The sequence below is a fragment of the Silene latifolia genome, chromosome X (assembly GCF_048544455.1).
Source record: "Silene latifolia isolate original U9 population chromosome X, ASM4854445v1, whole genome shotgun sequence".
Taxonomy (NCBI): domain Eukaryota; kingdom Viridiplantae; phylum Streptophyta; class Magnoliopsida; order Caryophyllales; family Caryophyllaceae; genus Silene; species Silene latifolia.
In genome coordinates this window covers 328,964,150-328,980,351 of record NC_133537.1, presented here as the reverse complement: position 1 = coordinate 328,980,351, position 16,202 = coordinate 328,964,150, and the positions used below count along the sequence as shown (strand labels likewise).

At 33.2% G+C, this 16,202-nt stretch overlaps 1 protein-coding gene across 2 annotated transcripts; it reads left to right on the top strand.

The window, feature by feature from the left end:
- Window positions 1–4,599: 4,599 nt before the first annotated feature.
- On the top strand, window positions 4,600–14,213 carry LOC141618481 (splicing factor SF3a60 homolog). Of its 2 annotated transcripts, XM_074435595.1 has the most exons (12): window positions 4,600–4,973; window positions 5,054–5,167; window positions 6,874–6,978; window positions 8,580–8,722; window positions 8,846–8,942; window positions 10,536–10,697; window positions 11,199–11,270; window positions 11,503–11,664; window positions 11,913–11,990; window positions 12,080–12,208; window positions 13,392–13,538; window positions 13,651–14,213. In XM_074435595.1, exons 1-12 carry the CDS (start codon window positions 4,800–4,802, stop codon window positions 13,795–13,797), a joined length of 1,530 nt encoding a protein of 509 aa, XP_074291696.1. In that variant the 5' UTR covers window positions 4,600–4,799; the 3' UTR covers window positions 13,798–14,213. The 2 variants fall into 2 exon arrangements, with proteins under 2 accessions (XP_074291696.1, XP_074291697.1); XM_074435596.1 differs by lacking the exons at window positions 4,600–4,973; window positions 5,054–5,167 and adding an exon at window positions 5,671–6,058.
- Window positions 14,214–16,202: the final 1,989 nt, after the last annotated feature.

Below are 16,202 nucleotides of genomic sequence, written 5' to 3'. Positions count from 1 at the left end.
GACAGGTGACTCCTAACCTTATGGTTTTATGCAGGAACGAAAAGAGATCAGATTTTCCTGAACTTGAAGAACATTGGACATAGGATTCAATGGCATTCTCACTCAATTCAGTCTTCCAATTTTTTTTTTTTCCTGCATTATTTCTTGTGCAATCCTGTAAAAACAAACATGTGGATCAGATGAGGTTTATAAAGAAAGAATGAGTTTAATCTTGAGTATAAATCTAGTATTGGTGTTGAATTTGCTACTAGAAGTTTGAATATTGATTCTAAGGAGGCAAAATGGTTAGATATGATCCTCTTTGCTTTATTTTCTTTTAACTCTAGTTTCTAAAATCCCCAAGACATCAATCTTATTCTTTGTGATGAAATGTCTAACCTCATCCTGCTTCACAGGCTCATTGAGCCCTCTAATATTTCAGGTGGAAATCTCCATAGATAAATTTTATCAGGGGGGTCAGTGTTATCCACTATTTCCAAATATTCCTGTATGCTATTCATTTCCACACTAGAGCAACCCAACACCTCAAATTTACTATTACTATTACTATTACTATTATTATTATCCATCTTGCATGAGAATGGTTTAGAAATTATCTTATGAAATTCAAATATGACATTTAGATAATGGTAGATAATTTGACTTGCTTTTTAATTATAGATTATAAATTCAATTATTATTCCATGCATGTAATATTGTCAATAAAATTAAATAATCAATAACAATGAATAGAAATTAATGGAGTGTGAAAATGTCATATGGAATAAAATTGAATGAGGTGAATGATCTAAGCCACCCTTTTAATTAGATAGTATAGATAAGTGAATTAAATTAATGCAATATAATAATTATGTCATATTAGTTTGCCAAGCCACATTGTTATTGTGTACGTGGCTTTTTTTCATCCCATGTGGCATTGTCTACGTGCATTTTTAGACTAGCCTTTCAATAATATTTTATAGATATAAACTTCTCTATACTACACATTTTTTTCATTTGTCATTTTTTGTATATTAACCTTGTTTGCATATTGGATAATCCCATAATTAGTTAACTAACTCTCCTTATATCTTAAAAAACTCAATCATGCATTATAAAAATTGCTTTAAATTTGTGATTAGATCTCTATACGAAAGTTGATTTGAAGATTATTAACAATCTTCACAATATTTTGTATGTGGTCAATTTTGTTTTCTTTATTTATCTATCTATATCTATATATATATATATATATTAATCTTCTAACTTTACCGTTGACATGGCATCATATAATTTTACCAAATATGACATGTCCTTTTATAGGTAAATAAGAGCATCTTAAACCAGAAAAATGATATATTGCTAAATTTCTTTCCTAATTTAATGACATTGATTGTATATATTAATTACGTTGTAAGATATCAAACCGTTAATAGATTTAGATTTTATTTAGGGAAAAAAAAACGTTATTCTAACAAAAAATAAAAATCATTCTATTCCTAACTAAGATCTCTTTGAAACCACTATATAAAAAAGTTGATGTAAAATAAAATACTTTTTTTTCCTGGGAATAAATACATGAATTTTTTTTAAAGTAACTTTTGTTATTCGGAGTAGACCAATCCTAATTAATATTGTCAAATAAATGCCTTTTATTTTATTAAAATTGTGATTCACCAGGCAAATCACGGGTATTATGATCACTTTAAATTAATTTTAGGTGCATTAAGTAAATATTTTTCACTAATCTTTTTGTATAAGGTTGAGCTCACATGCCGTATAGAGTTGGTAGACTTTTCAAACCGGTCGGACGAGTGAAAACGTAAGCCAGGTCATACTGGTCGAGTCAGAATACATGTCAGGTCATATGGGTTATAAGTCGGATTATGGTCAAAATATGGTGTCGAACGCCTTTTTTTAACACTATTTTTAAATCGAGAAAATATTTTTTTTAAAAATAAAACATTTTTAATATTAATATTTTAATCATATTAAATAGTTATATAAGTATTAATTATATTGGCACAATTATATAAATTATTTTAATTATTATTTATTATTAAGTTACAAAATTCATAATATTATTTTTTAAATTTTTTATATAATTAAAATTATAAAAACTAATGTTTTATTATTATTATTATTATTATTATTTCAAATTATCTTTCAAAAGTATAAAAACTAATATAGATTATTAATATTTTAATAAAATTCTTAAATCATCTTTAATCTGACAAGTCGATTCGTTCGGGTTGGGTTTTAACCCTAAATTAATGGGTCATTTCGGTTTGTATTAAACGGGTCATTTCGGATGGGGTTTCGACCCTAAATTAACGGGTTATTTTAGGTTTGGGTTAAACGGGTCTCGTGTTGAGATTTTAGGGGTCTTGACCTTGGAAAAGATAGATCAGGCAGATCAGGTTTAAATGTCGGATCAAATTTAACACCTCTAGGTGTTGGTCCTAAATTAGCAAGTTGTTTTGTTGTAACTTAGTCTTGGGTAGCGTTTCAATATTTATGGGTTTATGACCATGAAAATGTTGGAATATATGTCCTCCGACAATAATGCGATCACAATTGTCGATCATATTGATCACATATTTAAATCTCATTACAAGAATACGGAAGGGATGATACATTATATATATAGTCAACTGGTCCACACATATCGGTAATGATTGGCTGACTAGAGTTTGACATTACTGTCGTGCGACCGTGGTGATCAGTTGATCCTTTGAGGTCACACCTAAAGGACGATTCCCTTAATTGAAAAGGTTAATTAGTTGTATGCCGATACAGATTAATTAATTCCTTAAAATTGAACAAATTATTATCATAAGAGAAAAAATGACATCATATTATAATGTGAAATGAGATTTTATTTAGTAATTTAAGAAGTTATATTACTAAAATTAATCGGTGTTTGCGAAACACGCGAGATGAGAATGATAAGTCAGTTATAATTACAAGATGTTGTGAATTATACTAACTAGTAATTAAATGACCATTTTATGAGAAAGTAATTTTAAATTACTAGTCAATTTGTTAAATATGATTTATGAAATTTGTAAATGATATTTAATTTGTTAAATATGCATTTTAAATTAAAACATGACATAAGACATGTCACATGTCACATGACATACAATTGTACAATTGACAAAAATAAAATGGACTCCATATTACACTATAGAAACCGAAATTGGTGGGCTATATGAGAAGTTTTGTCTTTTTCCATTTGTCTTATTCATTTTGTCCATAACACTTGATAGTGACATGACCATGGAAAAAGACTTACACTTTTGTCTTGTGAAGACAAAAAGAAAAATAAAATTGGTCATAAGACCATATGAAGCCACCGGTTTTTGAGGAGTGGATTGAGAGAGTTTTTTCTCAATTTTTATCATTCTTCTTATGTTTAATAAAAACAATACCTTCTCTCTTGTTCTTCATAAAATTCATTTTTATGAATCTAATTTGTACAAATCAATTACTAACAATACTAGTAGTAGTATATGAGTATTAGTAATCAATTTTAAGGTAAACCACATTACAAACATCTAGTACATGTTAGTTTGTGGGATTAAGAGATAGTCTTGGGTGCTACTAATTGGAGGGCTTCTATTTTGAAGTCATGAATGTTCATCTATTATTGGAAAGCTCAAGAACTAACAAAAAGAAGATCTTGTTGGTGCCCATTTGACCGAAAATTAGATGGTGAGAAATTGATTTTCTTATCTCTTCTTATTTAGTTTGCGTGCATAAGATTTGTAATTAATTTTATGACTAAATTAATTTGAAACATATATGAATATGTTAAATAATGAGATATAGATTTCTAACAGAAAAACGGTTTAGGTTCAGACATATTTGCAATTCTAGTCAATTTGACAGATCTACATAATACTATTTAGACCAATAACGCTTAATTTGTTAATGGGGGAAGATCAAACTTTAAATTCTATTTTTTCTAATTATTGTACAAAGTACAAAAATAATTTTAAAAATGTTATTTGCGTTATTTAATAATTTCTCCATTTTTTTATCTTCTCATTTGCTTTATTATGGCCTCTAAAACAGATCTTTGACCATATCTTTCGACTTCTATTTGTTTTTGTTTTTTGTCGAAAAAATTCTTAAACAAAAGACATTTTGACAATAAGTAAATATTTTATTTTCAACATATTTACGATTAAAGTTCAGAAATTTTGGTCTTCAAAAAGCAGATGAGAAGATAAAAAAATGGAGAAAATATAAACAAATTTTAAAACAACCGTGAATTTATCGGGTTTTATTTATTTGTTATAATTTTTTTTATACTAGGTGTCTACTAGGGTAAAAGGTGTAATAAGGGCAAATATAATGCTGACGAGATTTGAATCTGAAATTAATTTTTTGTCATAGAAGTTCGACCTGCTTGCTAGCTTTTTAACCCGAGGCAATGTAAGCTTGACTTGTCCTGTTAAGTTATCGAGCTCAAGTCAAGTTCGCACGAGCCGAGCTCGAGCTTTGACTACGTACGAACTGTCTCGTCTCATTATTATCCCTACTTGGACTAGTCAGTATCTGCCAATTTTATGTATGAATTAAAAACTCGGGAAAAAACCGAAAAAGAAAAAAGAAAAAGGAACACTCGACTACTCGAGTTGTAACCTCCGGTGGTTCGTGTCTATATCCTTCCTCGCACCGCCCAATTATCCTCCCTCTAAAATCACGAAGATATAAACCCTAAAATCGCAAAATCCCCAAATTTTACCACAGAGGATAAACCCTAATTTCCCCCAAATCCCCAAATTTTAGGGATTTACAGCAGCTAAACAATGTCGTCGACGCTTCTAGAAGTAACGCGATCATCTCACGAAGAAGTAGAGAGATTAGAGCGTTTAGTTGCTAAAGAACTCACAAATGATCCTACTTCTTCCAAAGATCGTCTTTATCAAAGTCATCGTGTTCGCTTTATGCTTGATCAAATCATCAATACTTCGCATAAACTTGTAATCTATCTGTTTCTGTAATTTAATTGATTGATTGTTTGATGTAATTGTGTTCTAATTTGGTGTTTTTTTTGGTGAAGGTTGAGATTTATGAAGATAAAGATAATGCTAGGAAGGATGAAATCGCGGCGCTGGGTGGACATACGGCTTTTGGTACTAATGTGTTTAGCGCCTTCTATGATAGATTGAAGGAGGTATGTTTGTGATATGTTGTTGTTTTGTTAATTAGGGTATAGTTTGAATTTAGTACTATTAAGGAAGCTTGTTAAGTAGAAAAATGGGTGAATTTGAAGTAGGTATACGGCTTTTTGTACTAATGTGTGTAGCGCATTTTATGCTAGATTGAAGGAGGTATGTGTGTGATCTTTTGTTGTTGTTTTATTAATTGCGGTATAATTTGCGCTGTATTTAGTCTTAGGCAAGCTTGTTCTAGGAGAATAATGGGTGAAATTGAATTAGGTATACTACTTTCGGTACCAATTTGTTTAGCGCCTTTTATGATAGGTTGAAGGAGGTGTATTTGTAATTGTTGGTTATATCCGGTTGAATTTGGTATCACGGAAGCTTGCTAAGATGAAAAAAGGGTGACATTGAGGTAGGTTAGTAGGTAAACTGCTTTTGGTACCAATGTGTTTAGCGCCTTTTGATCGACTTAAAGGAGGTATATTTAGAATTTTTGGTTGTTAATCAGTTGAATGCAATATAGTTTTTGTTGATAGTTAGGCCTTGTTTGTATAAGAGGATTATGAAGGAAAAGGGGGATTTAGAGGAAAGCAATTTCCATTGTCTAGATAGCAGAATGGGGGTGGAGGGGAGGGAAAATGGATCCCTCCCTTTCCCTCCTCTAAGGCAAAATGTTTCCCCTCCAACATAGGAAAGATTTGGAGGGAAAGCTGTCACCCACCATTTCCCCTTCCCTCCCTTTCCCTTTCCCTTTCCTCTTTCCCCCTTCCCGACCTTTCCCACCATTTTTGGTATCCAAACAAGGCCTTAAGGAAGCTATAAAGGATGAAATTGCTTCGCTTCGTGGATGTTCTGCTTTCCGTACCAATGTGTTTACCGCCTTTTATGGTAGATCGAAGGAGGTATATTTGCAATATTCTGTCGTTGTTTTGTTATATGCGAAATAGTTTTGTGTTGATTTAGTTTTCAGAAAGCCAATTTTGAAGAAAAAATAGATGATATTGAAGTAGGTATACTGCTTTACATACCAATTTTGAAGAAAAAAATAGATGATATTGAAGTAGGTATACTGCTTTACGCCTTTACATACCAATTTTGAAGAAAAAAATAGATGATATTGAAGTAGGTATACTGCTTTACATACCAATGAGTTGAAATCAGTGTTAATGAAGCTTATTTCGAAGATAATCAGGTTAAGCAGTAATATTGATAATTTTGAATTAGTTTTTGTTGCGCAATTGTAGACTTTTATGCTGAGAGTAAAGAACATTTGCAGATAGAGGAGAGCTTTAGCCTTCAGCGCAATTGATTCATATAACTTTGATTACTGTTTTAATAGAGAGTATGAGTTTATGCATAGCTAGTAAGGAGATACTGGATAACAAAACAACAAAAAATTGGATTGGGAAAGCATTTTAGTTGCGCACTGCCTGCTTCAGTTACATCACATATCCAGATTATTTGGAAGAGCTGATGAAGTATATACCCAATATTTTGTTTTAGAAGTTGTGCTTTCAACTAGTGGCGCTGAAAACAAATTGTGTTATTTTATGAGGGGAGGGGAGCTGATGGACTGAGGAAGTGAGGAGATTGTTTACTTTTTTTTTTCTTCTATTCAATGTTTTTTATGCATCGTATGTATGCTGTGTGCTATGACTGCTATCTTCTAGAAATATTTTTTGAGTAAATTGTTTGATAAATTTGAACCTTTGTGCAGATTCGTGATTACCACAGGAGGCATCCAGCTGTGCGGGCTGTTGACGCAGATGAGGAGTATGAGCAGATGTTTAAAGAGGACCCTGTCCTTGATTTCAGCGGGGAGGTACTTTTCAATAACCTTGACTTCTTGTAGATAGTTATATTTGTTGTAGTTGGAGATATGGAGGGGGGCTCGGGTGCATGTTTGAGGGATTTGAGAGTGTTTTCTCTCTGCATCTATTAAGCTTATGCAGTTATTTTTCGTGGATTGTGGAAAGATCAAGAAAGTTCGCTGATCTTTAACAATTCGACATGGTTATTCAAAGGTTTGAAAGTTCAGTGAGTTCAACTATGTAAAGTTCATCTATAATAATATAAATAGTAAAATAATACTTTCTTGAGAATTAAAGGGTTTATAAGTGGCTAAACCTTAGTGTTAGCATTGTTTGTCTTTCTGATGATCCATATGAATTTAAGGGTTTTGTGGAGTGTTTGGTATTAATACTTGGTTCACTTTTAAGGTATTCCGGACCTTAAGTTGTACTTCGGTTTTCAAAATCGGTTTAATCTTTATTGTCGATTTAAATTCTAAGTTTTTATATAAGAAATCCGGACTTAGATTTTAAAACCTATAAGTTTACCTTGGCTTTTGTATTATGTTTCATTCCCCTTTTGTTTTTCACTTTTCCTTTTCTATATTTTCGCATTTTGAGGTGTGCGCCAGGGTTTTAAAACTCGGCCGGTTCGTCTCGTCTCGGCCAAGAAGTATCGGTCTCGTTGGTTGCCGATACACGATACGGCGAGTTTTATCGGCTAGTTTAAAAGAGGGCAAAAATCGGCCGAGTAGACCGAGTCAACTCGGGTATCGAGTGACTCGGCCGATATGACCCCGATATGACCGCACCAAACTGAAAAGATGATATATCTCATAGATTCTTACCTTTAAATTTTGTGGAGGAAGACGAGCAGAGGATAATTCAGACGAGATAATCTTATTTTAGTGTTAATTTTCTGGGTTGGTTGAGGGAAATTTTTGACAGGGATGAAGATGGGTGATGAGTCATAATGTTTTAGGAATTAGGTTTGGGGAGTTGATTATAAGTATATTTAAGTATTTTAATTTCTTTTATTAATTAATTTATAATATGTGGCAATGGGGTGTGAGACGTGGCTAATGGGACACCATTAGTCATTTGTGTACTCAATACTCTATGTGTGACAACTCTTACCCTATTTACTTTATTGTTTTTTAATTAATTTTTTTGTTTTAAACATTATTTTTGTAATTACTTTTAAGTAATTCCTTCAATCATTCATTTACATTTTAACCTGCTTCAGCCAGTTTACCGATGCACACCGAGATTTTCATTTAGTACTTAAAAATGTTTTTGTGGACATATTTCGTCATATTATAACATCTAAAACATATATAAATAAAAAAAAAGATATAAAACACTGTAAAACAAAAATCGGCCGCGACAAGCGATTCAGGAGCGATTACGTGACACCGCGATCGCGACCGATACCGAGATTTAAAACCCTGGTGTGCGTTGACCCATGGACGGTTCTGATTCATGTCAGCCGACTCCAAATCATTTTGGGATTAAGGCTCTGATGTCGTCGTTGTTGTTGTGGAGTGTTTGGTATTGCTGTTACCGTTTATTTTTGAACCTGTTTTCTTTTTTCAGATAATATTTCTTCATGTTATGGTTGCTATGATTTCAGGAAGGATTTGGTCGGTACTTGGATCTTCATGAATTTTACAATAGATACATCAATTCAAAGTTTGGTGAACGAATGGAGTATATTGCTTATCTGAATGTTTTCTCGCAGCCACAATTGATCCCTCGCAAACGAAAGATGACAAGGTAAACTCTTTCCTATTCTTCTTTCACTAATTATACATGTTATGGTTTGAAGCTCTCCTTCCTCTTTCACCAAATAGTAGCTTAAATATGCTCAGGACTTATATCTGTATGGAGCTCCTACAGGCAGTATAGAGAGTACATAACTGAGCTACTGGAGTATCTCATATTCTTTTTTGAGCGGACAGAGCCATTACAAGATCTTGATAGAATATTTACCAAGGTTAGATCTCTGAGCTGGAGTTACGTGGTATTTCATTGTTGATCTGTTGAATTGCACTTGGAGGATGGCTTGAAACACTTGGCACTAAGTTCTTGTTTGTCATTTTGTTTTTTACACATTCAGATTAGAGTTTTTACTTCAAATGGTAGAATAGCTTAGTTGGTTAAGTTATTGAGTGGTGGTATTAATGTCTTAGATTCCAAACTTGATGACGTCAAAACTTACCTTGTGATTATTGTGTGAAAAAGCTGAGTTTTTGTTTAGTTGGTTAAGTTTTTGTTTTTTATGGTTGTTCATGACAATTGGGCTTTTAGTAGGCACAAATGATATCTATATTCTAGATTATTATTATTATTGTTGTTATTGTTATTGTTATTGTTGTTATTGTTAGTATTATTATTATTATTATTAGTATTAGTATTAGTATTAGTATTAGTATTAGTATTAGTATTAGTATTAGTATTAGTATTAGTATTAGTATTAGTATTAGTATTAGTATTAGTATTAGTAGTATTAGTATTAGTATTAGTATTAGTAGTAGTATTAGTATTAGTATTAGTATTAGTATTATTAGTATTAGTATTATTAGTATTAGTATTAGTATTAGTATTAGTATTAGTATTATTAGTATTAGTATTAGTATTAGTATTAGTATTAGTATTATTAGTATTAGTATTAGTACTAGTGTAGAGCCCGTGCGAATGCACGGTATTTTAGATTGTCATGTGTAAAGAACTTAACAATTAGAGCTAATAATAATATATAAATGAACTTTGAATTTTATTTTTAATTATCTACAATTGTTAATGTGCAAAAATACTACTTCGTAAAAGCTAAAATAGAGCGAATCTTACATTTTTACTTGGAATAAGTTTATATGATTAAAAAAAATAAGATTGTTAGTTTAATTACAAAAACTTATGCTTATTTTTACGCATTTGAAGCATATAACTATTTTTGTAATTTTTGTTACAATATACGGATTAACAATTTAAGGGAATAAAAAAATTAAAGAATAAAAAAGGGAAAAGCACACATTGATTTTAATAATATGAGTAAAATCTACCTACGTTTTAAATATAATATTTACAACATTTAAGATATACTTCGTATATATATTGGACTAATGAGATAATAATGAATAAAATACATTTGGCCCAACTATAAAAGTTGCGGTGTTTGATAAGATACTATGACACATAAAAGCCATATATTAGGTCCAATACATATTTAGATAAAGTTAGGCCCAATTTCTAGCTAAAAGCATTTAGGCGGGAAAATTTTCAGTTTTCTTATTCTTTTAGTATAAGGGAGATTAGTACTAGTACTAGTACTAGTACTCAGTGGTGTAGCGAGGGGAAATAGAAGGGGTTGTTGCCGCATAAACAATGATATATGATATATATATGTATACATGATTTTGTCATATATCGCCTTGCACATCCACCCCTTTAAGATTCTCAATTTATATTTTAGCCCTCCAAATTTCTTAATCCTAGCTGTTAGTGCATGCACTTCTCCAAAGTTTTTAAAATTGTAATTAGAAGCTCTATATGTTTGTAACTGATAAATAATAATGTCTTCGGCTCATAGGTAGCATCTGAATTTGAAGAGCAATGGACAAGTGGCAAAGTAGAAGGATGGGAAAATGAGGGCCAAGAGAATCGACATGACTTTCAGGCTTCTACAATTGATCTCGACTATTATACTACAGTGGAAGAGCTAGTTGAAGTAGGCCCTGAAAAGTTGAAAGAGGTTAGTCTCTTATTTTCTTCCAAGTCTTCTATATTGTGTATTCATAGTCAGAGATAATAAATTTTGTTTGAAAGTTTGCAAATTAGCATCAGGTTAGGTTACTCTTGTGTCTTGTCTTGTACAATTTATTGGAAAGTTAGAAACTACTATCTCCATTTTTTAAAATTCCCCATTCCATTCTCACAACATTTAAGAATAGATTCGAAGGACTATATAGACCCTTCATACTAACCATACACAAACCGGCTTATCTCATCTTCTCTGATTTTCCAATCCCCCGCCCAACCCCACCTCATCCAACCACGAAAACACCCACCACAACCCTCGAAAAGTGCCAGCCACCAACAGTTTGACCCGTCTAACCCACTCAACCCACCACCCCTGAAAGGATTGTTGTAAATTTGTAATCTGTTATCTGCTTAATGTCTTTCCCTAATTTTATTAATTTTGTCCTTTGTTTGAGTCCTTTGATCTATCAGTGGCTATTATCTTGCTTCGCAGGCCTTGGCTGCTCTAGGACTAAAATCTGGTGGTACTGTTCAACAAAGAGCAGAGAGGTTATTTCTTACTAAGGTATGCTTTTGAACATTTGCTTGTATGTTGGTGAATCGTAATGACGTATAAACCCTTCTCATTTCTTTTGCATAACAAACTATCCTTAACGAGAAATTTTAGAGGGCGTTGTGGGAACTTTTGTAAACTTTTCTTTTTAGTTTACGCTCATAGTATGATAATCCTGTGATTTCTAGAGCCATTAATTTCAGAAACGTTAATCTCTGCATGGCTTGCTGTATTATTTCTGCAGAACACCCCTCTGGAAAAGCTGGATAAGAAGCATTTTGCCAAGTCTCTACGTGCGCCAGAGCAGAATGGTAACGCGGATGTGCCATCTAGGAAGCAAGAAGATGTCAAGGAGTTGGCTTTGATGGAGGTGAAAATAAGAAAGCTTTGTGAACTGCTACAAGAGGTACAATGTATATTACTTCTGTTCGTTTTTGTCAACATTAGCTAAGCGTCTTCTTTATTTCCCCACCTAACCTTATCTGAATAATTCTATTTTATATTACTTGTGTCCTTCAATTGCTATGAGCATTTTTGGCCCTCTTTTCTCTCCACTCTCCGTGGTCAAAGTTGTTGTCATTCTGTTTTTTTTTATTCTACTGTAACTGTTGTGTTATTTAATCCTTACCGGCTCTTTTTCTCCAATATTTCCAGAACATAGTCCGAACAAAAGAAAATGCTGAGAAGAAACAGGGAATGACTTATGAGGAACTGTTACAGGAGCTAGAGGACGTAAGTTTTAATTTGTTGCTTACCTTATCATCTATACTGTTTATTTATGATGTAAACTTTGATGATTTTGCTTTTTATGTATCCTGTAGGAGGATACACAAGCTGACGTTGAAAGTGATGATGAAAACGAAACTATATACAATCCCTTGAAGTTGCCACTTGGCTGGGATGGCAAACCAATACCATATTGGTTGTATAAGCTTCATGGTCTTGGACAGGTATAATACATTGATTAAATAGCTTATATGGGGTGGTCGTTTTTTGGTGTCCGGGAGTCTGGGACTGGACATTTCTCCGTGCGTTTCTTTGATGATGCCTTCATTTGCTCCTTGGAGTTTTGCTGTAGAATATTGGGTATAAGCATTACTTTTATTCAATGTGATTGCTTTTAAATATCTCTGAATCAGGGAAAATAAACCGAAGATTTTACTCCTTTTTACAATGTTTTTCCCGCTTCTCCTCCTTGCAATTTCGCAGTGCTCTTCGCATATCTTTCATTTCCTGTTTGAGTAAGTTTTTAGTGTAAGTTAAAAAGTTGCCCTACTGGCAACCCCTTGCACTTCCATACCCTCCACCGCCCTATACCTCCATGACTCCATTAGAGCCACCAAGGAGTTTTCACAAGGCCTCTCCAACAGAGAACAACTTAGGCCACCAAAGTCCTCAATTCGAAAACCCACATCCTCCACCATGGCTTGAAACCTTCGTTCATCCACACCACTCCGCCTTACCACCGCCTCACACCACCGTTTATCACCACCTCTCTTCTCTCCACTCATTTTCATATATCGGTTTATGTAGTGCAAATGTCGATGAGGTGTGCCTGGTTCATGATGGTGAGATAGAAGCTGAGGGAATAATGGGGGTGGGAGAGGGTTTTTAATTCGGGGTAAGTTAAGTATTTCGACGGATGAGGGAGTAATAGGTGAGTTGGATCAGGTTTAATGTTGAGTGAGAGTAATAAATGGGTGAATAGGTAGTCGTTAATTTGATTTTACTCATCCATTCATTAGGATAAACTTTGATAATGAAGTGAATTGGAAGAACGGTTTTTTAATTTCATCCTCAAAAATTGCCCAATATGGAAATGGGGGCAAAACTATAAAATATGCCATAATTGGAAAAAGCTTCGAACAAGATTAGCTAGTGTGTTTGTTGACCTCCGGTGGTATTTAGATGTCGGAAGTGACTTTTGAAAGTAATTTTGATATTTATATAATGTGCTCGTTTCTTGTTAGTTGTGCTCAAAACAAATTGGGAACGACAAAAAAAGAAATGGAGGGAGTAGTTGTTTGCATTTGTTCTAATCCTATGCCTGCATGTGAATCCTTGTCAATGAAAATTGTAGTCTGTACTTAAAAGACACTGAATTCTGTTGCCTTTCTCTTTTCTGTACTTCAGGAATTCAAGTGTGAAATTTGTGGAAATCATATTTACTGGGGCCGTAGAGCTTTTGAGAGGCATTTTAAGGAATGGCGTCACCAGCATGGAATGCGTTGTCTTGGTATTCCAAACACAAAGAATTTCAATGAAATTACTTCTATTCAGGTATGCTTGTTAGTTCTGCGTCTTTGAGCTTCATCTTATGACCTAAGTACTTGTGTATGTCTAGCGAGGTCTGTGATAGATTTTGCCTGAGTAATATTTTTGTGCTTATCAGGATGCGAAAGAGCTCTGGGAGAAAATTCAAGCAAGACAAGGAGTGCATAAGTGGCGCCCAGACCTCGAGGAAGAATATGAAGATCAGGAGGGTAACATCTATAACAAGAAAACATACACCGATCTACAACGCCAGGGGTTGATCTAATCGATAATTGCTTGTCATGTAAAAGAACGTTCTATGACTTGTTTTCTTCGGTAATGGCACCCAGACCTCGAGGAAGAATATGAAGATCAGGAGGGTAACATCTATAACAAGAAAAACATACGCTGATCTACAACGCCATGGGTTGATCTAATCGATAATTGCTTGTCATGTAAGAGAACGTTATATGACTTGGTTTCTTCCGTAATGTGTTGCATGACTTGCTTATGTTGTTTTATGGAGCAACTTTTAAACTGCTTGGAATATTTAAAGAGAACGTTTCTCTCAGCAATTTAGTCAGCAGTAGTCAGACCTGCAGCCCCGGAATTATAACATCACTAGGTAGTATTTCATGCTTGGCATGTCCGTTTTGTATATTTTGTTATTTTTAATTGCAAATTGAAAAAACATGGATTGTGTTAAGCCTGGAATTTCGTAGATACTTCAGGGTAACATCCTACCCTAACCATCTGTCAGGGTACAAAATCGTCGACTGGAACCAGGCAGGGAGAGGACATTGGTCAATTATAAAGACAATATTTGACCTATTCAAGAATAATAATTTCCGGTCAATCTTATATCTTATATATATATATATATATATATATATATATATATATATATATATATATATATAGAGGCGGGATCCGGTGAGGACGGCTAAATATTTGAGGATTGAGGATTGCAATACAATATCACGGGTTCTTCAATGAATATCACGAAAAAAAAATCGAGACTTGTCCAAAAAAAAAAAAAATTTTATAAAATTTTTTTTTTTTTTTTTTTTTTTTGCTATTTTTTTCGTGTGATATTGTTTCAACAACAACTGTGATATTGTATTGAATATCACGAAAAAAATCGAGACTTGTCCAAAAAAAAAAATTTTATAAAAAAAAATTTTTTTTTTTTTTTTTTTTAACTATTTTTTTCGTGTGATATTGTTTCGAACAACCTGTGATATTGTATTGAATATCACGAAAAAAATCAGACTTGTCCAAAAAAAAATTTTTTTTATAAAAAAAAAAAAAAAATTTCTTTTTTTTGCGCAACTTTTTTTGTGATATTGTTTCGAACAACCCGTGATATTGTATTGAACAACCTGTGATATTGTAACGAAATCCTCAATCCTCAAAAAGATAGTGTATCCTCACATGATCCCATTATATATATATATATATATATATATATATATATATATATATATAAAGCCGGATCCGTGAGGCACCTCATTATAAGCGGGCGGCGGACTCACCAAATTGTTACATTGGACTGATTTCCAATTGTTCATTGGGCTGGAAATTTGGGGTCATTTAGACCAAAATAGTTCCTCTCTCTAAACTAAAACAGGCCCAAATTCTTTACCTGCTTCTCTCTAAACTAAAACACGAAAAATTGAGGAAACAAACCAGAATTGAGATCACTTTCAAGAGTGTGAATAGTAGTGATTTGCATTTGTTCTTCGACGGAAATCTTAGCAGCTTGATCTTCGACATCTGTTTGGAGTAATAATTACGATTGAATTCTGATTTGCAAATGGGAGGAGAAGAAGACGACGACCGCCATTATCGATGGGAGGAAGCTTCTCGAGGAAGTGTTAACAATGGCGGAAGTAAAGGGAGGAAAGTCATCGTTCCTTTGGAATCTGCCGCCATTCTCATTGTCGCTCTTAACTTCGCTTTCGTTGCTTTTAATTCTCGGAGACGACGCCGAAAATCGAAAGGTTTAGCTGTTTTTAATCAAGTTCAATTAAATTATCGCTCAGTTTGTCCTTTTGTTTACTGTTTGTTGATTTATGTTAGGTAATATTGTGCTATAGATAGTTAGTAGGTGGAATTGTTTATGTGCGATTGATTTTCTTGTTTTCGGAACAACAGATACAAAAATGCCATACCCTCTATTTCCCTCTCTTAAGACCTGTGATTTAAACAATTATTTCCTGGTCAGTAAATGTTGATTTTATGGGGGGAAAAACATGGTTTGACCTCATTCTAATACACTTGATCCGCAATTACCTTAAATGCGTCCTCATCAGTGCGATCGTCTCCAACATAAATTGGAAGTACATCATCACAATCACTCAAGCCTGCAAAATGTTTCCAACATTGAAAATAAACAACCTGATATGACCTTGTAATGGACTAATTCCTATCCTTTAGTATACAAGTAAATGCGGTCAGTCCTAGCCTTTACAAAAAACAAAATTAATAGAGAAATCTACATAGATTGCAGACAAAAAGAAGCATGAATAAATCAGTTTAATATCAGCATTCAGCACAATGATCGCAGGTAATAAATAATAATCCAAAACATATTGAGATACTGTTTGTTGATTTATGTTAGGTAATATTGTGCTATAGATAGTTAGTAGGTGGAATTGTTTATGTGCGATTGATTTTCTTGTTTTCGGA